At 35.0% G+C, this 23,385-nt stretch overlaps 2 protein-coding genes across 13 annotated transcripts in view; one reads left to right on the top strand and one right to left on the bottom strand.

The window, feature by feature from the left end:
* The window catches only part of GCA (grancalcin), a 76,553-nt gene extending 72,353 nt beyond the window's left edge, over window positions 1–4,200 (top strand). For all 9 annotated transcript variants that reach the window (XM_072751750.1, XM_025994151.2, XM_025994155.2 and 6 more), the window contains 2 exons: window positions 277–335; window positions 983–4,200. In XM_072751750.1, coding sequence (XP_072607851.1) covers window positions 277–335; window positions 983–1,009 — 86 coding nt within the window. In that variant the 3' untranslated portion in view covers window positions 1,010–4,200. The remainder of the gene's footprint in view (window positions 1–276; window positions 336–982) is intronic.
* A 2,404-nt stretch (window positions 4,201–6,604) lies between these two features.
* KCNH7 (potassium voltage-gated channel subfamily H member 7) overlaps window positions 6,605–23,385 on the bottom strand; it is a 471,528-nt gene continuing 454,747 nt past the window's right edge. For 3 of the 4 annotated variants that reach the window (XM_025994147.2, XM_072751747.1, XM_072751746.1), the window contains 3 exons: window positions 18,856–19,024; window positions 14,049–14,241; window positions 6,605–12,726 (listed from right to left, as the gene is read on the bottom strand). In XM_025994147.2, the coding sequence (XP_025849932.1) occupies window positions 12,460–12,726; window positions 14,049–14,241; window positions 18,856–19,024 (629 nt within the window). In that variant the 3' untranslated portion in view covers window positions 6,605–12,459. The remainder of the gene's footprint in view (window positions 12,727–14,048; window positions 14,242–18,855; window positions 19,025–23,385) is intronic. The other variant, XR_012000301.1, reaches the window with a different exon arrangement.

Raw genomic sequence — 23,385 nt, forward strand, 5'->3', positions numbered from 1 at the left:
TTTAACTATAGAGAATAAACTGATAGTTACCAGAGGGGAGATGGGTGAGGGGGATGGGGATTAAGGAGTGCACTTGTCATGATGTGCACACTTGGTGATGTATGGAATTGTTGACTCATGATATTGTATACCCAGAACTACTATTACACTATATGTGAACTATGTGGAATTTAAATAACCTTTTGAGTATGATATTAGTCATTTTTTTAGTGCTTAGGGATACCAAGTATTTGAAACTATATACTTAAGATTTTAATATTTTTTGTTTGTTTGAAGATTTCTTTAGAAGAAGAGACCACTTGCAACAAGGGGTTGTGAATTTTGTATATGACGATGTAAGTATTCTGATATTTACACTATGTCAAAAAATTTAAGTGATCCCTAGTATCAGTACTGGGAATAATATATTTTATAGACCATATTCTTTTTCTGTATTTTTCAGCTAACTGCATATATGATCCAGTATTTATACAAATACCAACTTGACAATTTTATTTATTTATTTATTTATTTATTCATTCATTCATTCATTCATTCATTCATTTGTTTTCCAACTTGACAATTTTAAATTTTATGATGTGTTTTTGGCAGTTTATCTTTCAAATTATTTTTGAGGGCAAACCGACCATTATTTTTATAAAGAGTTGTTTACTTTTGGTGATCTTTAAGAGAGAGGAAATTTTCATCTATGGTTATGATGCTGTTCATTTCTCCCTTCATTTCTCATTTCATATGGTTGTAATTAGCCTGAGTTTAATTAAAACTACAGGAAAATTATATTTCACATGTACATCAATATTTTGGGGGTTTTGTTTTGTTTTTGTTATAGGGGAGTTAAAGGGTCAGCATTTCCCTCATTTCCCTGCTGGTATATTCTGGTTTAAACTGCAAGCCTTGGAAACACTTAAAACTTCCCCTCTTGTGAAAATGCTTTTATGGAATGTAATTAATTGCCACCAGCTGATGATTTTGCCTATATTAGTTTTTGCAGGGTACTATGGCAATTTGAACATCTAGAATTTGAAAGCTGAAGAAACACTGTGAACTTTTTTTACTTGGAAGAAACTAACTGGACTACTTTGAATTTGAAGCTCTTGGGGCTTTTCTGTGTTTCTCCCTTTTACATCTGTTCCCTTTCTATGTATTTATCCTTTGGTGCATAATTCAGAGCAATAAAAGAAGCATTTTTGTATTTGGAACATTAATTGCTTTTAGGAAAGTTATCGCTTAACAGATATCTGTATAGTATCATAAAATATTGGTATATGATGAATTGATATAAATAACTTTTAACCTTAATTTTTAACATTGTTAGCCCAGAAGACTGTACTTACAAGACAGAGTATATAAGAAGTCAAATAACGAAAGCTGGATAAATCACTAGATTTATATACTTACCTGAAGGTTACAAATTATACTTTGAAATTTTGTTTGTAGTCCTTGGTGTTCAAGGTGAACTAGAAGGAGAAGACTAGATTTTGTGCCATATTTGTGGAAGAATTTATTCCTTGATCACACAATTCAAGAACAGAAACTCGCTAGTCTTTGTCTATGAAGAGAGAAAGTTGCTGAAATTTTGTGTTACAGCACCTTAGGTGCACCATGAATTAATCTGTAGAAATAAGGCTACAGGAGGCATTTTTTCCCCTTGGCTTTTGTCAGTGCATATTTTTCTTCAATATATTTTTTTGTCTTCTGTGGAAAAGAAGTTCTTGATACACATACCTTTTATGGCTGCCCTTTTTCCATCAGTGACAATGTAGATGGCCTAAAATGGCATCTTCCTTTTAAAGCTAGACTTTCTGGAAGGGATACTTATTTCTAATGAAGTGTCAACATTTCAATGTATTCTCTTAAGCTAAATTATTTTATACATAATGCCAACTGTTAACAAAGTTAAAAAAAAAAGTCAAGTAATCTACCACTTTGTTTAAATGTTCAGAAATTGGAAGTTTTACTTTTTCAACATTAGTTGCGAGCTCACCATTAGCATTGGTAAACTGGTAAGTCATTGAGTGCAGGTGTGTAATGTGGGGTTACTGACCACCGCAGCCACAGCCTATTTCTGTGGCATTACTGTGGAAGTTGCAAAGTGGTCATCAGATCCATAGCATTTAAGATCCCCTTGTGAGCTGTTGTAATTAATGAGCTGCTTTCCTGGCAAACATTCTTAGTTAAGATTTAAGAAACCGGGTATTTTTCTTCCACTTTAACTGAATTTCTTCTGGCTTCAAACGTGAGTACAAATTGACATGATTTTAGTATGACCGGTGACCAAAATAATTATGCTTTTTATAAAATTCTGTTTCTTAAAGGGTAGAGGATGAATGGCAGTATCTTAAAAGAAAACTTTATAAACTTACAGAATTTTACATCAACTTTTAACAGTCCTGGAAAGGAAGAATTGGATAGTCATTTTGATGTTATAATTTTAAATAATTAGCTGCTATATTCATTTGGTCAGCAGTATAAAAATGTGTGGCTAAATAAACCATCTACTTTTATCCCCTGGCTGTTAGTTTTTTTCCACGAACATATATTTGATAATTGGAGAGGATGTTAACTGAGCCATAAACAAAATAACAGGATTAGAATTAGAAGTCTTGTTGGAAAAAACTAATATAAATGTGCTCATATCATTCATGTTGAATAAGGGTGATAATATGACTCAACAGCCTGGGATCTTAATATCCAACTTATAGGTAATCTACTCACTGTACTGCTCTGAGGTCTGCTATACTTTCTCTTATTTGGAGGCTAACAGTTGAGACGAAACTTTAAAAATGACATATGGTATTATTCATATAAGTTTTTGCCAAACGCTTTGTATTAGAACTTTCTATATGATTCTCTAACATCCTTTTCTAAAAGTGTTCCTACGAATTTTGGTCACAGGAAGTCTGTGAAGTAGTTTTGATGATCAGACATATTTGGGAAATTTTCATCCTTTTCAGGGAGCTTGATAAAGCCTGAGGTACATAAAATCCTGTCTACTTTTACTTGACCCAGTTTTTCCAAACTTTTTTTGGCCACAGAACTCCTTTCTGTAGCAAAACTGATTCTCTATGCCAATCCAACTTAATTGCCAGTTCTTTTGTGCTTTCCATTAAATAGATAATCTTACCAAACATTAGGCATTATTTTACTTGGATTTTTATACAAATGAAATGCAGTTCACTTTTTGATGCTCTAAAGATAATTGATGTAAACAGACATCCATCACTAAAGTAAAAATTACTTTACAGACTTTATAGTCTGATGATGAACAATGACTGCAATATGAATATAGTGTGGTGGTTTGTACTGTTTAACTCACACCCAGTTTTCTTGTAATGATGTAAATTATTGAATAATGTCCACTCTTAACATCTAAGTGCTTTTATTTATACAGTAAACATGTTTCCATGTCATTTTGAGAATTTTTTAATAAACATTCAAATAGCTTGCTGTAAAGTTTTGTATCATACAAAATCTGTTACATATATGAGATGCTTCAGTTCAAATAACAGTGCAGTAATTCGCCTATGCCTAAAACACTGCCAAATGATTAAATGTCAGGTATTGCACTTCTATTTTGAGTGGCAGTTTACACATGTTAAATTACATCAAGGGGAAATCAATACTATCAGAATCTTAATTTGGTCCACTTTAAGTGTAATTTCAAGGACGGTGCTCATTTGATCTATTTAGGCATGCATTCAGAAACAAAAAGTAATTTTAAAATGTCAAACGATATGTTTATTTCCAGAAAAGGTATTCACCCTGGAAGAAAGTAGAATTTATTAATGTAGTTGAAAGTCTGTGCAATTTAAAAAGTGACAAAAAAATCAATTTAAGTAAAATATACAAATCAAGTTCACTGTACTCTTCTGGCATTACTAAACTGGACAAACTAAATACATACTGTTTGTCAGAAATGTGCTTTTCTTTTGTCGTTTTATGTTTGACAGATTCATAGATGATATGTTTTCTCCTATTTGTAACACTTTTCTGGGAACTTAGTAGGAATACATTTGTGAAAGTCTGATAATTATATTTAGTGAGTAAAAATCCAAGACTGCTTTCAGGTTAGGATTTTTTTCTCTTAAATTTTAAAATACAACCACAGTTATTTTAGTACTTTGAAACTTGTATTTAAAAATCACATTTTTTTTTGGTCTTGTAAGCACTTTGAAATAAATGTACTATGCTAAGCTATCACCTAAGAATATGTCTAGACTTTATAATAAAATTAGATGATACAAAGAAAAAACAAATATTTAGAGCTTCTGGTATAGTGATGAATGCAGAGAGGATTTTAAGCAAATACTGTTTAGGCAATTTGTAGACTAGAATAAGGTTATAACATCACATATGTCCATATATTAAGTTAATTTTTTCCTGTAATTTAGAAGACTGAGCACAAAACTACTTTCCAGCAAAACACTAGGATACTTAATGAAAAATTTCTGACTCACTATCAACTCATTATTTGGATGCTGGGAAATCTGTGCTTTTAAGTGTTTCTTGCCATGTCTTTTTCTACTTGTTTTAAAAAACATATTTTACTGGCATATGAAGAAAAGAACCTTATATTACTTAACATTCCTTTTACCCAGGTAGCTTGGTAATTTGCAGCTTTGTGTATTATTTTGCGAGCATTCAAAACTCAAATGTGCTTTTGTGTATCTGAATATATAGCAAGTAGACATTGGCAGCACTCCTACATTACTATGATGTGCCATACAGTTATGGGATGAAGAGGGTCCTTGCCGATGTGCTACTTTTATTTCCAGGTGTGCCCCTTCCACAATGTCAGAGATGCTGGCCATTTGGAAAGCTTACAGAAAATGAGAATTGGGCTATGTCATTTAATAGCTATATTCAGAGACAAGTATGCCAGGAATTAGTACCTTCTGATACATTGTATGCATGTGTGTGTGGGGGGGGTGTCCCAACCTTTTCCCTTAAGCATGAAAATATAAATATGTACTTTATAGATACATGCAGTCATTGGCATTTTAGCTGGCTGTATTTAATCACGTATCTTGCTGTGATCACTGGAATTTCAGAGGGTAACCTGAACAGGTATGAATGTTCCAGAAACATACTAAATAAATATCCATATTCTTTTGAAAATGATAGGCCATTTTAAAAAAATAGGATTAGCTGAACTTTTGGATGGATATTTAATTTCCCAAAGCTATCTAAATGCATCACCCCCAAATTTATCTTACGGCAAGAGATTTTAAGTTGTTAAATTATTAGCTTATTCATACTTTGATCTTTGATTCTCATTTTCTAATCAACCTCACTTAAAGATACCAGTATATTGCTTTCTGCTAATCTATATTTGATTTGGTTTTTCATTTATTAAATAGGGAAATGTTCTCTTGGGTTTTTAAACCTGAAAAAAATGAATGGTGGGGAATCTTAGCCATTAAAAGGACCAAATAGTCTTTAGTTTAGAAAATGCCACATTATGACCAACACATTTTATTGAAAAGATTTCTCTGAAGATAGTTGGATTTTCAAAAAAAAAAAAAAAAAAACAGATAAATGATTCTGAGGGGGGAAGAAATTAAGAGTATATGAAACTTAGGCAAATGAAAATAATATTATCTGGATTTTCCATTCTCGGTGAAAAAAATGAATCATGTACACATTATACAAAATTTATGTCCCATGTAATTTGAAGCTTGCTTAGTTATCAGAAATCTTAAGTGGTGAAACATAAATGTTTCAGTAAATTACCATTATGTTCTTGATAGCCAATAAGAAGTGAAGTGTTTTTATGTTTCTTTAATTTTAGATTTACTGCTTTTTACCATTTAATACAGTTTACTGATGCCCCAGTGGAACTCAGTAAAACTGTAGTAGCACTGTTACAATTATGAGATTTCATGAAATACATCAGCACCACCATGCCTATATCTAGCACTATGCCTAGTAAAATGTTGGAAATAGTTGGCTTCTCTAATAAAAGTATTCTAACTAGCTAATGAGATTTACTTTCTTTTCCCCAAAATAATTTCTTTTACAAATTCTTGAATTTTCATATAAATAGATCAGAAAGTATATGCTTCGTTCTTAAATTATGTATATATACTATATTTTCAATACAACTTGTACACTTTTAGCTACCAAAAATTTGCAACCATTTTTACATGAAATTTACATTTTTCTTATTTACAGTTACTTGTAGGTTATTGCAAAACTAGTTGTGCAAGTAGATTACACTGTCAATACCACATACCAATCTTTGAAGAAAATATTTGCTAAAAAATAAATATTTCTGCACAGATTATTTCAAAAGCATCATGATTTCATGCTACATTATGTGCATAAAGACAAGGAAAAAGGATGTTTTGGTAGAATGTTTCATTACGTTTAAAGCATTCCAAGGTACTTACTACTTAACCAATGTGAGTGAGCTTCTTTGTATCAGATGACTGAAATTTTCATGTGATAACACACATTTTTTGAAATGTACTTAACTGGCAAACATTCTGATGTACATTTTCCTATCTAAAATCATAGAATGCAAATTTCAGCTAAAAGCAGGTAAATGTGTCTTTCATTAAAATCGGGTGCCTAGGAGATGAAAACTAGGGATTCCTCAGTATGTTTATTTTTTTAATATTTGGGGAAAAGGGTGTCATATAATTTCAGTGTTGTGATTGTAGAGGCATTTTGAAGAAACTACAGAGGAGGTAATTATAAGATAGTACTGATCCTTGAATTTTACTCCTAAATAAATAAGGATGATGAAATGGTGTGGAATTTTCTAACATGTAATCAAAATACTTAATATAACATCAGTACAAAAAAAAGATATGGTTTAAATGCTAACAGGTATGATTATGTTCAATCTAAAAGCAGTATGCACAAGGGAAGTATAAAAAATACACGTTAAACATACAGTGCTATAAAACTGTATGCGTACCAAATCATTTTGTATCTCTTAAATTAACTAATGGAAGTAACAAATGTCATGACTACAATTTAGGAATTCAGCTGTTTTGACATTCGCTCTTCAAGAATAACCATGCTAATTTTGCCACTTCTCATAATAAAAATATTTTATTGGGAGCATTTCTATAATACTTGCTACTCTCATTTAAAAGTTTGATTATGATTGCTAGAAGAATGAAATTGGTCAATTGACTGTATAGTTCTGTGTTCTTAACATTGCATTCCTAATAATATGTTATCTGTCTATTCATAGTAATAATGTATTAGTTTTAAATAACTTATTAGTCATCTTTCTCCACCTCTGCTTAATAGTTTATATAAATAAGCCTTGCAATGCTTTCTCTTCATGCTGTCAATCATCAATAATTCATGTCTTCCTGTGAATTTTCTCTTCTGTATTGCATATTCTTAGAATAAGGTGTATTTGTACCACAACCTGTAATGAATCTAAGCTCAGGCACTGATCAGTCATAACAACTAATACTTTATAAAGCATTTTAAAACATCATTTTAGTTTTTAAAATGTTAACATCACTTCATTGTAAGTTCAATGGAAGCCAGAGAAAGTAGCGTTGAATGAGAACCCTTAAGAAGTTAGGAGGGAGGGAGGGCGAAGCTATTGCATACCTAGAAGACAATTGCAACGCAAACATATAATGCTATGGGTATTGGACAAGGGCGGGATTTGACAAATCCTGGGATGCTACCACAGAGGATGCTTCCCTAGCACTGGTGTTCTCCTTCTCTGACTAACTGGGTCTTTGAGAGCGCTGTGAGAATCACTAGAGATTTTTGTCACAGAGTGAAAATGCTGTCTGTTGGCTAGAGGAAAGCGCCATGGGAGGATTTCAGAAGACTTAGGTCATGCTATGGCATTTCCACCATAATAGCACCGTATTGTAATGATGCAAGTGTCACACAATGACCTTACCGTTACATGGTGCTTAATGGTGTACACCATTTAATTTCCACATATATGCTTCCACAGTGTATTTAACTTCCACATATATGCTTCAGAGGCTCCTCAACACCTCTCAAGATATTTAAGACCGTCCCTCTATAGTTCTGGCTTCTGGCTCACTGAGAGTTTGTCTTGAAAGTAAGTGGAGAAGGTAGGATTTTAATTCAGGTGTACCACCTTGAGTCTTGCCATTTCTACCACTGCACACTGGACTTAGGCTGGCTGCCTGACATATCTGTGCATGGCAGTGTGGGCCTAGATGCCTGCAAAGAACCACTACAACTATCAATTCTGTTTTTCTGAAAAAAAAAAAAATAGAAAGTGTACTTTCCTTTAAGAGTATGTTTTGAAAATGCATTTTCCAATATCCATGTGGGAACTATATCGTGGATCTAAAGAGAGGCTTTCCCGGTGAGCTAGTCTTTACAGACCACATTCTACTAGTACTGAATTCACAGATCACCTTGCATACCTGGCATTTAACACTGATTCAGGGTAGATAGGTTTGTAACAATGACATTCATACTCTCGCTGTTATTATTATAAATAGTAAGTATTACTTTAAAGCTATAAACCTAATAGTGCAAAATACAATTGGAGAAAATAACTACACTTGTGTGTTCTGAATCAAAAACCTCAGTCTTGGTAATGGCTATTTAGCTGGAGACATATAGCACATTACATAAAAGCTAAATTGTGGAAAATTATTTGTTTTCCTGATTGTTTTTAATATCATGTTCCTAGATGAGAATCAAAGAGTCTAGAGTTTTGGGGGCACCTACTTTGTTCCAGGCACTTTACTAGATGTTCTCTCATTTCTTCCTTAAATTTCTTGAGACAGGTACCATTATCTCATTTTTACAAATTCAGGAAAAGGACTCAGGGACCTTATTAAATTGGTCAGGGTCACACAGCTATTAATGAAAGAACTCATCCTGAGACCATGTTGGTCTGACTGCAGAGCCCATGCTCTACATTGATGATTCTCAAAGTTCTTGTGTTTACTAGGATGATATAGGGGAGAACTTGTTAAAAGATGATTGCCAGGTCCCACCCCTGGAGTTTCTGACTCAGTAGGTCTGGGTAGGGCCCAACAATATCCATTTGTAGCGTGTTCCCCGAAGGTGTCAGTACTGCTATTCTAGGATTACATGTGAAGACCAGCTTGTCTTCCAAGTGCCTCTAACTCACGTGACAGACACATTTGTTGTACTGCAAAACTATGATTAGAAATCTAATAACATTTGAAGTTTTTTGTAATTTATAAAAATTTTGATTTGCAGTAAGAAATCTACTCAAATATATTGATCTACTTTTGGTTTTAACCACAGATAAGCAGTTTAAAGACTACTGTATTATAAATTAGTCGGTGCTGTGATTCATTTTTAATTACTAGATCTACTACATTTTCTCTCTTTTTTTAACCATGAAAAGCCTTCAAAGGAAAGATGCTGTAAGAATGATTATTTTAGATATGCTGATGAGGTGCTAAATTTTAACCTTTGATAATATATGATGGGAATTTTAAAACGTTTAGTTAAGGACATTGTTCTTTTAGGCATTTTGGAACCATTGCTAAAGATAAACCTTCAAAAAAGATCTGTAAGCAACTCTCATACATACATACTCAACCTCACACCAAGTAGTTTCCATATCTTCTGACTGGGACAGTGGGAGGATTCATCTCTGATGACCAATCCATTATCATGGACCTAAAAAACTAGGCTATCCCAAATTTGCCTCTGCCTTCTCATGTTGGTTGAATGAGTGATTATTAATTTAAAAATCCTGCAAGGACATTGCTTCAGCATTTTTCATCTGTAGTTTCCTTATCAACTAATTAGAACATGGGACTCCCCTATGGGGTTAAATGATACTTCCAGCTCTCTGCCCAGCAATTAATAACAGTGGGAAAACTTGTCACTCAGGTAACTTCAGATGGCATTTTATTTAGGCTTGGGAACGAGGTAACGTTTTTAGTTGGAAACAAAAGGAGTTTTGTTAGTGTTTCTAATTATCTAGAAGGAGAGCAGTGCTATACTGCTATAACTGGCTGTAGCCTTAATCCTGCCTTTCCGGAGGATTCCCACATGAAGAGGTCAGACTGTTTGCTACAGCCCAAGGGAAAAGTGACAATGACTTTAGGCATTAGACCTCTGGCTTGGACAAGGAGATGGATTTTGTAACTACAGAGAATTGCTTTGGTCATCCATAAGTCATTTTAACCGTTGAGCCTCTGACATTTCTGCCTCACTAACTACATCTTTAAATTGTTTAGGTTCTTTAAAAAAAAAAAAAAATTGTTTAGGTTCTTTGTATGCTAGGATCCTATAAGAGGGGACCTTCTTAATCCTGTCTAATTCTCTGAGACTTAGAGTGTAATATCAAGCAATTCTTTTATGTCAAGGAATTAAGAGGAAAAAAGTTTGTGTTATGCTAGAAGTTAAAGAAGCTGAATACTTGTACACTATTCCTCATCTTCCCATGCCTTCATGCTCAGTTTTTATAGAGAAGTATGAAGGCTTTACATGGAATGCTGAATTTTACACATGTCATACTAATGTTGCCGCTGAAGCATTCACTAATCCAACAATCAGGATTAAATTCCTCAGCTCCAAATCCTCGCTCCCTACAGATGAACAGTCTCTGGTAAATTCATTCTGAATTTCCCTGGAACTTAGGCTGGCAATCCTTATGGAATTTGTTGCAGCTGCAAAAATGTGCCTAAAAATGGATATAAAATCCCTAAATAGTCCTCTGAATCCAAGTTAGCCATTTCTTTCCCCCTGCTAGGCACCCACAAGTGTTTGTTGAATGAAAGAAGGAAAGCATCAGTTAGTCCCTACATGTGTAACTACATCAACACCACATGGTTTGGGAAGCTAGCTTAAGTTGTTCTGTTTTTTATCGAATGGACTGATCATTTTGTCATACGTACTTGTTTTGCTTTTTCAAATGTTTAGCAGGGATACGAATTTGCTCATGCCTACAGACTGCCTCCCATGCATGTGACCATTTAAAAATGTATAGGGAACAACTTAAGGTCACTTTAATCATATTTTAAATAGTGCAACCGCTTTGTAAATGTAAATGGGTTGCTTATATTTGAAACTATTAGTGTCAGAGATGAAGGTAAGTCAACAGATTAGATTTCTATCCCTTGGGATAGAAATTAATCCATTTAATAATGCGCACAGATATAATATCTTTAAAAATATATGCGAGTATAAGAATTATTAAAGAATGAAGAAACTTGCAAAAATTTCAAAATTTTGTTCAGAAGGGCAAGGATATAATGAACAAGCCCATAATAAGTTTAAAATTTTACTCAGATGAATTGAGAAATAAAACTTGACTAAAAATTGACGAATCAGATTCTTGCAATTTTTTTCCATATCTCAATTTTCTGAGAGGCATATCCTCCCTCCAAAAAAATCGAACAGTTAAAGACACTGACATACATTCCATCATATGTTCTGATATTCTGGGGCTCAAATATATTGATCCCAATGATAAATAACACATTTTCATACGTGTTTGAATAACCGAACAAAACTGAAATTTTACTGCTGGTGTGTTTTTTTCTTTACCGGCAGGTAAAAGCACATTGGTTTTCCACAGCTGGGATAAGAAAACCATGGAACAACACGGAAGCTAGTTTTACCATGCACATCCACTAGGTTGCACATTTTTAAAAAAGATCTATGTGCGTCCACTCTTTTGATCCAGTTGAGGATGGCACTAAAATATGAATCAGAGCAAAGCTGTGTACGTCACTCATGCTTTAGCAGTTCTTGAGAAGACTCCCTCCCCACCTCACAAAAAAAAAAAAAAGAAAGAAAAATGACGAAAAACTTGTTTCTAAATGTTCAAGGAAATGTGCCAGTGCGAAATATTTTAGGTAGTTTGTAAATGAAGTTAGAGACAGAATTTTAAATAGAAAGGCCTTTTTGTCCTCATTAAAGCTGGCCTATATTCGTGTATTAGGAGATGACTCCCTACGTGATCAGAGATTTAGAACTCTAAAACTTTTTTTTTTCAGTGTGATGACATGAATGTAACTAGAAACATGTTGATACAGAAGGGTATCTGTTCTCAAAGTGACTATGCTCCTTTTCTCCCCCTGGAACTTCCATGAGTTGAGGATCATCTGATTTGCATCCATGAGCAATGTTATTCCTTGGTTTCTTACTTGCTTGGAAGGCATTTTCATAACAAAATACTGGGGTAGTAAAAGTAGTAAGTAGGAGTCTCCATGCAAGAGAAATTGGAGTTTCCTAACATGCACATGATTTAAAAAAAATAATAAGATGCCTTGAGATGCTGGCAGTTTTAACATTTGGAACAAAAGAGTTCATATGTATATTTACATCCTAATTGCTCAATTTTACCTTACAAGCTTCAATTTAGGAAAATATACAGTACTTTTGCATATAATGGTAACTTGTGAGCCCCTGAGTCAAGTAGAGAGGATTTAAATACAAAAAAAGGAAAACAGCCATTAAAAGCACTTACATTGTATGTGAGTAAATAGTACAAAATGATTATTTCCCCGGAAGACCAGGATCAGAAACATGCCTATGAAGACCCAAGATTCCTACAGTGCTTAGGGATGAATCTGTCAAAGAAGGATGCCTAATTGGATGAAGGTAAGTTTTTCTTTGCCGAGGGTGAAGCTCTAAAGAGAGATCACTGTCTTGTTTTAAAAGTGAAGTCAAGTTGTCTTCCGAAGCTGTGTTCAGATGCACCCCACTTGAGAGGGATTCTTTGGATTTAAGTTTAGATTTTTCAAGGTCTAGAAATTCAGGACACTGAGAGAAAGATAAGAAAACATTTTTTAAATAATTCATTTGGACAGATTTCTAAAATTTTATTCATGAAATCTAAATACATTTTATTTCCCCACAAATCTATATTTGATTAGTGGTATTAGCTAAACTTTCCTTCCCAAAGATGAGTCTAGGCATTAGAGGTTGGGCATCAGTTTATCCTAAACAACCATTCCAAATACTTTAATTTTACTCTGTGGCCAGATCAAATTCTTAAAAAAAAATAATAAATTTAATATTGAATTTTCCAGATGAGTCTTAATTGAAAATTCAAGAAAAAACTGGAATCAGAAACAGGAGTCATATGGTGAGTAGACAGTGTAAGGAGGAGAGAGAGAGAGAGAAAAAAAAAAAAAAAGAAATATCACTCATCCTTGTCCAGAAACTATTACCTAAATCCACTGAAAACAAAGAACGAAGTACATGGTTTTGCCATATCGGAGACAGTCAGAACTAGTTAGGAATAAATGCATTTCTACTATCATATATCAGAAAGATTTCAGTATTTTCCTTCTGTACATTTCCCCATTATTGATGTGGTCTCATTTCCCAGAACATTTTGCACTAAATTCCCAAACTCCTAAAAAAGTTTACAAGACTGTTCAGTAAGTCCTTGCCCTTGGGTCCACCTTTCTTAGGTCCAATTTGGCTATTGGTTTGAGTAATTAAGAATAATTTCCTAACTGGAATTCCAAGGGAGTTAGACTTTTCATATTAACATAATTCAAAAGCACTCAGGGGTCTTCAGAGGCAAGATAAAGGACACTTTAATCATCCTCTTCTTACCATGATGGAGATGAGAAAAGTTTCTAGATCTCTGGTGAGGGGTGGGGCACAAATGAGATTACTAGTCTGCTGGCCCCAGAGCCTCAGATCTTTGAACAGCTGCTATTTCTCCTCCCCTTTCTTCCAGAGAGCCTGCCCATGAGTGCCCCTTGTCACCACAGCCAATTACAGACCTTTCTTTGAAGCACTTGTTGGATCCAGGGCTATCAGTTCTACCATACATAAAATTAAGCAGATTGACTCTTGAAAAGAATTTTTTTTTAGAAAAAAAAAAATCGCTAGTGTTTTAAAATCATTCTTCTAGATTCACTGTTCTCAAACTTGAACATAAGAATTAGTGGGGAGCTGGTTTAAATGCAGATTATTGGGGGTTATTCCCAGAAATGTTAACCGAGCAGAAACAGATGAGGATGAAAAACTTCATTTCCTATAGCACCCCAGATGATTCTGATTCAGGTGGTCCCCAGAAACACACCTGGAGAGATATTTACTCTGGGCTCTACACTATAGACACTCACTTGTGAGGAAGGACTGAAACTTCGGTCCGTCTTGATGGATGCTGCGGGGGGGCTGGTTCTCATCAGGCGGATGACCGGTCTCTGATACTCCGCTCCAGCAGTTACCATGCTGTAGGCTGGGGGGACCACGGTGGTTTGTTTCTGCAGCAACTGTAAGATGGTCTGGATGTCAGCAGTCATTTGGGATTCAAGTCTGCAGGACAGACACAAAGGGGGGAAGACAATCCTAAAACAGTCCAAGATTGCAAAGCATTTGAGAAAATTTCAGCACCACCAACAGATGTATGGCCCTGCTTTAAACAAGAAGGACAGGAGAGGGAGCACGGAGATTCTCTCCCGGCTGCTGCTCAGTTCCTAAGTCCCACTAGTGGTTCTGATAAACCTCATTGGTTTTAGGCTCCTTTAATAAGATCTTAACAGAAATGCAGCTGCATCAAAAGAGACTACATTTTTTACTAATCTTTATTGATTTCAAATGTAAAACACATCGAGACTCTATTTTTAATCAGTAATTTGCTTCTTAATCAGGCTTTGCTCACTTTCTTCTTGTGGGCATTTTATTTATTCTTTAAAATGGATTCAGTGGCACATTTCTTTCAGGGCTGCAATAGTCAAGTCATTTCTTAAATGTTTCAAATTTATATTACCTTTATTTTACCTGATTCTCTCCAAGTCACGTATTGCATGTTATTCACTATTCTTTATCATGAGGTGCTGTTAGTTGCTAAATTCCTTTTCCATTTCTTTCATATGTGTAAGTCCAGGCCTTTGGTATTTAAGAAACAGATCAAATGTACGAGACCAAATGTACAAGTTCACTTGCTTCTCTGACCCATCTGACTTGCAAAATGCATCTGATGATTTTTTTTTCCTCCTAAAGCTCACAAGGAGCCAACTGGTCTATTAATTTCATTCTCGTTTTAAATTAAAATTCAAAGGAAAATAGCAAAATACAATGGGACTAATTCTCCTTTTTGCATGTGTTAACAGCATTTTTAAAAAGGGAATTTTGTGGGAATAAGAACAGAAAATTTGGGCCATATGCTTCCTTAGAAAACTTTAGCTCTTCACTTATTTGTGTTATTTTGTTTCTGAATGAAAGATATAAAGAGAAGGGAAATCTTACCAAAAATGTTAAAATCATAGAACTTAGAATCTGAATTTTAACAAGATCCCTGGGTGATTCCAATGCAAAATAAGGTTTGAGAAGCTCTGTTTTAGGATCAACTGTTAATGATTTCCCTAAATATGTATATCTGTAGGCATAATATATAAATATATAAGAACCCTTCTTATGTAACGCTTTAGCCCTACATATAGTCTAATTGATCATGAAAGCAGAAAAGGAGCAGCAGTGAAACTGTCTCAGGATAGATTATTTAATATCTGTTTTTATTGCACTGTGTACTTAATATGAATATTTGAATGAGACAAATGGGGCTGTGATTCACAGTTCTACATTTGAACAAAATGCTGAAACTAAATAGGGCAAGCCTGACTCTGGAAAATGTCCCGCGATTCTCATTCTGCAAAGTCCAAGTCTGAATTGAGTTGTTCTTTTCAAACCTGTTCTCTATACTTTTGCCATTTAGAGTAAAGTGGAGGAAAGATGTTGTTGGAGATGTTAGTCCAGTAGACACGTAATATTTTGGATTTTAAATCCAAAAGAGGCTAAGCTGAGTTAGGAAATATAATGTTAGTGAAAAAATTGGAGATTAACAGAAGTAAGTCAAAGTGAGAAGTATGTCAAGGGACATACAGATGCTGGGATTATGTCAAAAGAGATGTCAAGAAGAGATTTAATTGTACTTGAGATGTAAAGTTTCATATGATAATAACTAATTAATCAAATAACAATAATAATAATTATTAGTGGGCGATTCCAAATCATCCAGTCCTAGATGCGTGTGCCCTTAAGGGTTTACATTTATAATCCTAGGACATATTGAAAATATGTTTTCAGTAATCTGACTTATTCTAGCAGCAGTGATTGGTACCTCTGACGAGGCAACAAAGGGATCCTAAAATTTTAATTTTAGTCCTAAGGAAAGGACTAAAGGAAGTGTATGTACAGTAGGGAGAACACCAATAATAGAAGTAAAGTTCATTGTTCATCAGATTTCACGTAGCTGCTAGTACAACACTTTCCAATTTGAGCATATATAGTTTCCATATATCATATCTTAGTCCTTAAACACCACTGCAGGTGTGTAAGCATCCAAGATAGAAACTGAGGCTAGAGAAGCTTGAGTGACTTGACCCAGTCATCCTGTACATAGTTAAGTAGCAGAGTTATGACTTTAATCTAGGCTAACTGCAAGTTTTTGCTGAAGAAATCACTGCTGTCCCTGTCGTTCACCCATTCACTCACTCACGTTTTTATCTCCTCAACAAACTGAACACATATTCTATGTCCTAATAGTAAAGAAATGGGCAATTATTTTTTCTAAATGAGAGGAATCAAAGAATTCAAGTTCACTCAGCCATTAGAAACAACAAATACCCACCATTTGCTTCAACATGGATGGAACTGGAGGGTATTATGCTGAGTGAAATAAGTCAATCAGAGAAGGACAAACATTATATGGTCTCATTCATTTGGGGAATATAAAAAATAGTGAAAGGGAATAAAGGGGAAAGGAGAAAAAATGAGTGAGAAATATCAGAAAGGGAGACAGAACACGAAGATTCCTAACTCTGGGAAACAAACTAGGGGTGGTGGAAGGGAAGGTGGGCAGGGTGTGGGGGCGACTGCGTGATGGGCACTGAGGTGGGCACTTGACGGGATGAGCACCGGGTGTTATTCTATATGTTGGCAAATTGAACACCAATAAAAAATAAATTTATAAAAAAAAGAATTCAAGTTCAGAGATCATACATATCAATTCTTATGTATGTACAGTATATAGTTTTATACATGTTGTGGCTAAAGGATCAATGTCACTTGGCAGAAATAGCAGGGAGAGTAAAAAAGCAAATGCATTAATTAAGCAACTAAATAGGTTTCACTGACCAATAATAAGTATTACAATGGCAAGTTCTTATACTTGAAGTTTTAATGTTCTCAGATATGTTTCAATTTGACAAGACTTGCATTGAGCACTTGGGAATGGAATATGGATCTTAGCACCAGAAGATTTTAAATTCTATTAAAATCCATGAAAAGATAAAATACAAAATAAATCTTTAGTTTGTGCAATATTTCCATACTTTGAAATTAACAAATTGATTTTAGTCCACAAATTTGTAGATCTTCGAATTCCATTTATCTGTTTTAATCTCTCATTCTTTTTTCATGGCAATATATATGTGTGTGCACACACACTCTGTTGTGCTTACTATATTGTTTGACATTGTTCGTTTCCGGCAGAAACATTTAAAAAAACACTAAAAACAATAAACAGCATGGATGAAGCACATAAGAAACAAGAAGTAAATAGTAAATCGCTTATGTGGTATAGGCAAAACTCCTGGGATGTGTTACGTATAGATAATGAGCGAGCAAGTAACTTGCTAGACAAGGACAGAATTCTAAGATGTATTAAATACAGACAGCATGCTAGTAACCCGTAAGACATGCCGAGGACAGAACAGAGATGTGACCTAACAAGCCGGAGTGTGGCTTATACAGATAGAGATGGAAAAAACAAGTTATTCTTATGACAACTCTGGACAGAAAACTGTCACCCCCAAATGTGGCCATCCAGTGCTGACACACAGCAGAGGCTCATTCTGACCCCACATGTACTCTACCTACAAAAACCGACAAATAAAGCATATTGCTGTTCAGCAGAGACAATGGACAGTGTACGTACAGTACACAGTACACAACCGTGGCCAGGGGTACCCCACCTTATGTGTCTGTGAAAGAGCAAGTGTGTGCCACTGGGATAGACAGATTTTTTTTTTTCCTATGGACCTTCCGTGCAAACCTCAACTCTGGTCCTAGTAACCACACATCATGGCAGGATGATGCAGCATATGTGAACATTGTGTAAATCAGCATTCATGTTTTACATTTATTTAGCAAATTGTGTGATTTGAGCGTTTTAGGTGAATCTGTGAAGTTTTCTGTCTGTGACCACTGCCTTGCCTGGTGGTGTACTTGGAGGCTTCCTTTGAATCAAGGTCAATTCCCACATGAAGCACAACTAACACAGCTGTGTCACACTCATTCGTGTATTTTTTCCCCCTGAGTCTTATCGACCAGTTTAATTTTAAGAAATCTACACAGATTTGAGTTAAGGAATTCCATCCTTCCCAAAACAAAAATTTATTCCTCATCTCCAAAGGGTATAGATCAAACACGGAAGGAAAATGGAGAAGATCTGGGCTTTAACTCTGTGGTATTTTTAATGCAATCACACTTATGAGAAGTTGACTGAATAAATGTTTAAATAATTTTGTCTATACTTAAAAAAAATGCCATGACACATAACTAAGTTACCAGAAACAACCAAAACGTGTAAAAGCAAGATTAAAAGAGAGTGTTAGTAAACAAGTTAAATATGAATTGTTTTGAGAAAAAAGGAGTTTTCTTCAGCAGCTGCTGTGGGTGATATACTAATTTTATGACAAGTAAAGAAAAAAGAGGATTTATGTTGCCAGAAGCATGAAGTGTTCTAAATAGATGCTCCTTGCAACACAGATTAATAATTCTGTCAACTTCCAGTCTTATTTTAAATAAGTAAGCATATATGAAAAATATGAGATCATGGTAGTAGCAAGCTGCTAGTTGCAAGGAGAAACCCTAGACCCAACTACTGCCTTGGCTGATGCTCTCCCTTGGCCTTGCCATTGCTTATACCTGTTAAGTTGTTCTTGAAGCAAATCTAATCTTTGTTCCACTTCCCCATAAGTGAGGTCACTTTCAGTTTCAGAGATCCCCCAGGCAGCTCGCTGAAGTCCTGAGGGACTAGACTCGTCAGCCCCAGTCTGTGCATTTTCTCGTTCCCAGCTTCTTGTGTCAGCAATATCTGTGGGAAATAGCAAGATGGGCGTCAACTTCTTTGGGTGCCCCTTTGCATCAATAAACAGAGACATCTACAAGATAAGTAGGGAAGGATCTCAGAGTAAAACCCCAGAGACAGAGAACCCAAGTGATTCAAGGACCTGTCCTGAGACCACACCTAATTGGTAGCTGACCCCTACTCTTCCTCACCCTGCCTGCCACCTCCTCAGTCCATTTCTGCATGAATAAAAACATAGAGATGGTCATAGTTTTTTAAAAAAAATTTTTTAAAGAGAGACACAGAGAGAGGCAGAGACACAGGCAGAGGGAGAAGCAGGCTCCATGCAGGGAGCCCCATGTGGGACTCGATCCTGAGACTCCAGGATCACACCCTGGCTGAAGGCAGGTGCTCAACTGCTAGGCCACCCAGGGATCATGAGTTTTGAATACGGTTTTGTCTCTCATTAGAGAGCAATGGTTTTGTGTTTTTGTATTCGGGAAGAAACAGCATATTTTGCTCCTATAGGCATACCTCCTTTTATTGCTCTTTGCTTTGTTGCACCCCAAGGATACCAGTTTTTACTCAACCAGTGCTCTACCCTCTGAGCTATGGAGGCTTTTCCTGGTAACAGTTTTTACAAATCAAAGGTTTGTGGCAATCCTGTGATGAGCAAGGATCTATGGGGCATCATTTTATTTCCAGCGGCATTTGCTCACTTCATGTCTCTGTGTTACATTTTGGTAATTCTTGCAATATTTCAAACTTCTTCATTATTATTATATTTGTTACGGTGATCTATCATTAGTGATTACAACTCCCTGAGAGCTCAGATAATGGTCAGTATTTTTTAGCAATACAGTACTTTTAAATTAAGGTGTTGTACATTGTTTTGAAAGACATAATGCTATTGCACATTAAATAGACTACCTACCATAAGATGTGAACAAAGAAACAAAACATTTATATGACTCATTTTATTGTGATATTAACTTTTTTGCTGTTTTCTAGAACTGAACCTGCAATATCTCTGAGGCATGGCTGTACTGCTTTGCCTTGGATTTAAGATTTTTGGGCTATTCTCCCAGGATAATTAGCATACTTAGTGATTCAGAGTGGGCTGAAGGAGAGAGCCATGGAAAAGTTCTAATCTTCAAGAGATTCCCTTAGGCAACCCAACCCAACTCAGAGCAGAGCCATTAAAGATGGCAAGGGTGTTAAAGGTCCTGAAGTCCCATGACACTATTTTATGTTTTTATCTTTCCTTGTAGTTCCTTCTGCACCGTCCTTTAATATATTCATATTAATTTCCAATATGTTTTCTTGTGGCTCTTTTATTTAGAATATTTTTATTTTTTTTTAAGATTTTATTTATTTATTCATGGGAGACACAGAGAGCGAGGCAGAGACACAGGCAGAGGGACAAGCAGGCTCCATGCAGGGAGCCCAATGTGGGACTCGATCCCAGGTCTCCAGGACCACGCCCTGGGCTGAAGGCAGATGCTCAACCGCTGAGCCACCCGGGCTGCCCCTGATCATTTTTCATACAGAGATTCACCTGCTGATGAATCTTCTTTTAATTTACGGCTTCTCTTACAATCTGTATTTGCAAGTTACAAATATTTGAGGGAAAATATAATATCTTACTTTTCCTCTCATTTTTTATCATGTACTTTGACGGCTTTTGCTCTTCTTTCTTAACCTCTATATTCTACATATCCACATAAGAGCTTACAATGATTAGAGGTTTGGAAAATAGAACCCTAGAAAAAATACTAGTAGAGTTGAGAGTTTATTTCAGAGATAAAGAAGTGACATCTTCTCATTGGGAGGGCTGGTAGGAGGAAAAGAGTATCTAAAACTGGTCTTCATTTTCACATGGAAGTAGATTTGAATTACAGAAAGTGATTTTGGTTTGATAGAAAACCTTTTTTTTCTTTTCTTTTTTTTTTTTTTGTACACTAGCTATGATTAAACACTGACAAAAGTTATGTAAAGTTAAGGAATTTATATCCTCAGCTATTTAAAAAATTGGGTAGCAAGTAACTGATTTGGGAAGATTAGGTATGAGTCTAGAAATAGGGAACAGGATTTGCAGGGCTTCTTGCAGTCCCTTCCTTTCCTGCAGCTTGTTCAAAAGTACAGTCAGATAGCTCAAAAACATCCTCTTTCTTCAAGGAGCAGAGAAAGTCTCTGTATTTTTTCTTCTACCATTATCTCTTTATCATTGAATACATAGAAATTTCTCTAATGAGGTGCCTACAATTGCTGCGTCAATTTAGTGAAGCTGTACCAAAGGAATTAGCATCTCCAAAGAGCATTAGAAAAATAGGAGGTCAGGTCCTGGTTCTGTTGAAATGGCTAACAGATCTCAGAGGACTTGTTATGAACTCCAGAATGGTTCTTTGTGATTAAGGCTTCCTTAGCCTACAAGATCCTGGTGTTTTGTTTGGTCTTTTAAGGAACCAAGTATAATTTCTTTTGATATCTTACCAAACCAAACAAAAATGAATAGAAAAATAATATCGTTGAAGGTTTCAGCAGATTTTCACTGAATCATATGATTTACTATTCACAGACTTGTAACTCTATTTAAAACTGAAAAACAATAATATAATGTCTTGGTACTCTAGGTTTTCAATTTTGGAGCAGCAATGGCAAACATTTAGAACACACATATAACGGTTTGGTGATGCCCATGCTTGCCCCTGAATAGCCACCTATAGAGAAGATACCTTATTGTCTTCTCTAAAAATTCCTATAGCCGGTTACCGTAGGAATTTTTAGAGAAGACAATTCTTAAGAATTGGTAAGATAGAAGTTACATATTATGCTCAGAAGTTTTGTGCCAAGAAAGCTTACAGAATTTCTGCCCATGCTTAACAGCTCTCTCATTTGAAAATCATATATAATAAATTGATTTTAAAATAACAATGCTGAACCACATGCAATAAATTATGTAGTATTATATTTTTTCTTCACTGCCTAAGGGAAAAAAAACTGATTATCTTCTCAACAGAAGTGAACAAAATGTAAACTATTAGACAGAGGCTTCCTTGATTATAATTTACTCTTTTATTAAAATCTGGAGATGCATGACTGGCTTGCGTAAATAGCAATATAGAAAAAAAAAAGTTCAAAGGGGAAATCCTGGTTAGTGGTCTTAATCAAAATGAACATCCTTGTAGATACTTTCTAAATATAGCTCAGAAAGAATCTGCACTTGGTTGCCTTGGAAAAGGTTGCTATAGTTGCAAGACACATTTCTAGAAATGGATGAACAGAAAGTAAACTTTCACTTTGCTCTGGGTACACAATTTTTCTAGAGTTAACTTTTGACCTCAATCTAAGTAGGCTCAGAATCCACTTAATTTGCTTTTTTTTCTCTTTAGCTTTGACAAAAAAAGTGCTCTTCTGTTGGACTCAACATGACAAGTGCAGGAACGTGAGTAAATGAAATTTCTTACTGATTAAACTAAAATTTGTGGGGAATTAGTAGTTTACACTGCAGCATTTAGAGCTATACCCTTCACAGCATTCAAATTCTTGAACATTCCATAATACTTCACCTTAAAAATCATTAAGGCATAAATTTTGCAGTGAAAGAAGTTTTAGAATTGTCCATTAGTTGGTCAGATTAATTAACCATGTATCACACTGGTCAATGCTCTATGACATCAATTATTTTATGCAATTGACATGAGTGTTCAGCTCTGTATTTTCATTCAAGGCATTGATTTATTATTTGAATAGGGACTGAATTGCACTTTTTTGAAAATTAAAAACCTGTAGATATTAAAATTATTTGTTAGAATACTTTTTAAAATCATGTACATAGAATAGCTAATTAAATGTAATTGGAAGAAACGGCCAACAAAAATACAAGATGAAGGGCACGAGAACTCACTGTCAGCAAGAGTCATTATAAAGTCAAATGAAGTCCCAAAAATACGTCTTTAATGACTTGTTACTTAAGACTCTAAAACTCAAGAAGAAGACAACAAAAAGTACTTTTTAAAAAATCAGGTCTACATTAGGCTGACTTTTGGAGAAGTAGAGATGGTCCACGGAGCTCTTCAGAACTTCTGACTTCCATGATACAACCTTTTCCTATTTTTGGTACTTCCTAGAATCTGATTTCATAAATAACTAAAATGGGACATTTGGTAATCACATCTAATATTCCATTCTTCCATTGTGATAAATGAGGTACTATTTTCATTCACTTCATCAAGATTTTAAATTGTCCAGAGAACATTTGCATATATTCTTAGCTTACTTCAACATGGGGTCATAGCAAAAGCTGATTTGATATGATAGCAAAAGTAACTGGAAAAATGTAAGGGCTAACCATCCTAGAGTCAATAAAACTACTGTTGTCAGATACA

This window comes from Vulpes vulpes, chromosome 3, assembly GCF_048418805.1.
Source record: "Vulpes vulpes isolate BD-2025 chromosome 3, VulVul3, whole genome shotgun sequence".
Lineage (NCBI taxonomy): Eukaryota > Metazoa > Chordata > Mammalia > Carnivora > Canidae > Vulpes > Vulpes vulpes.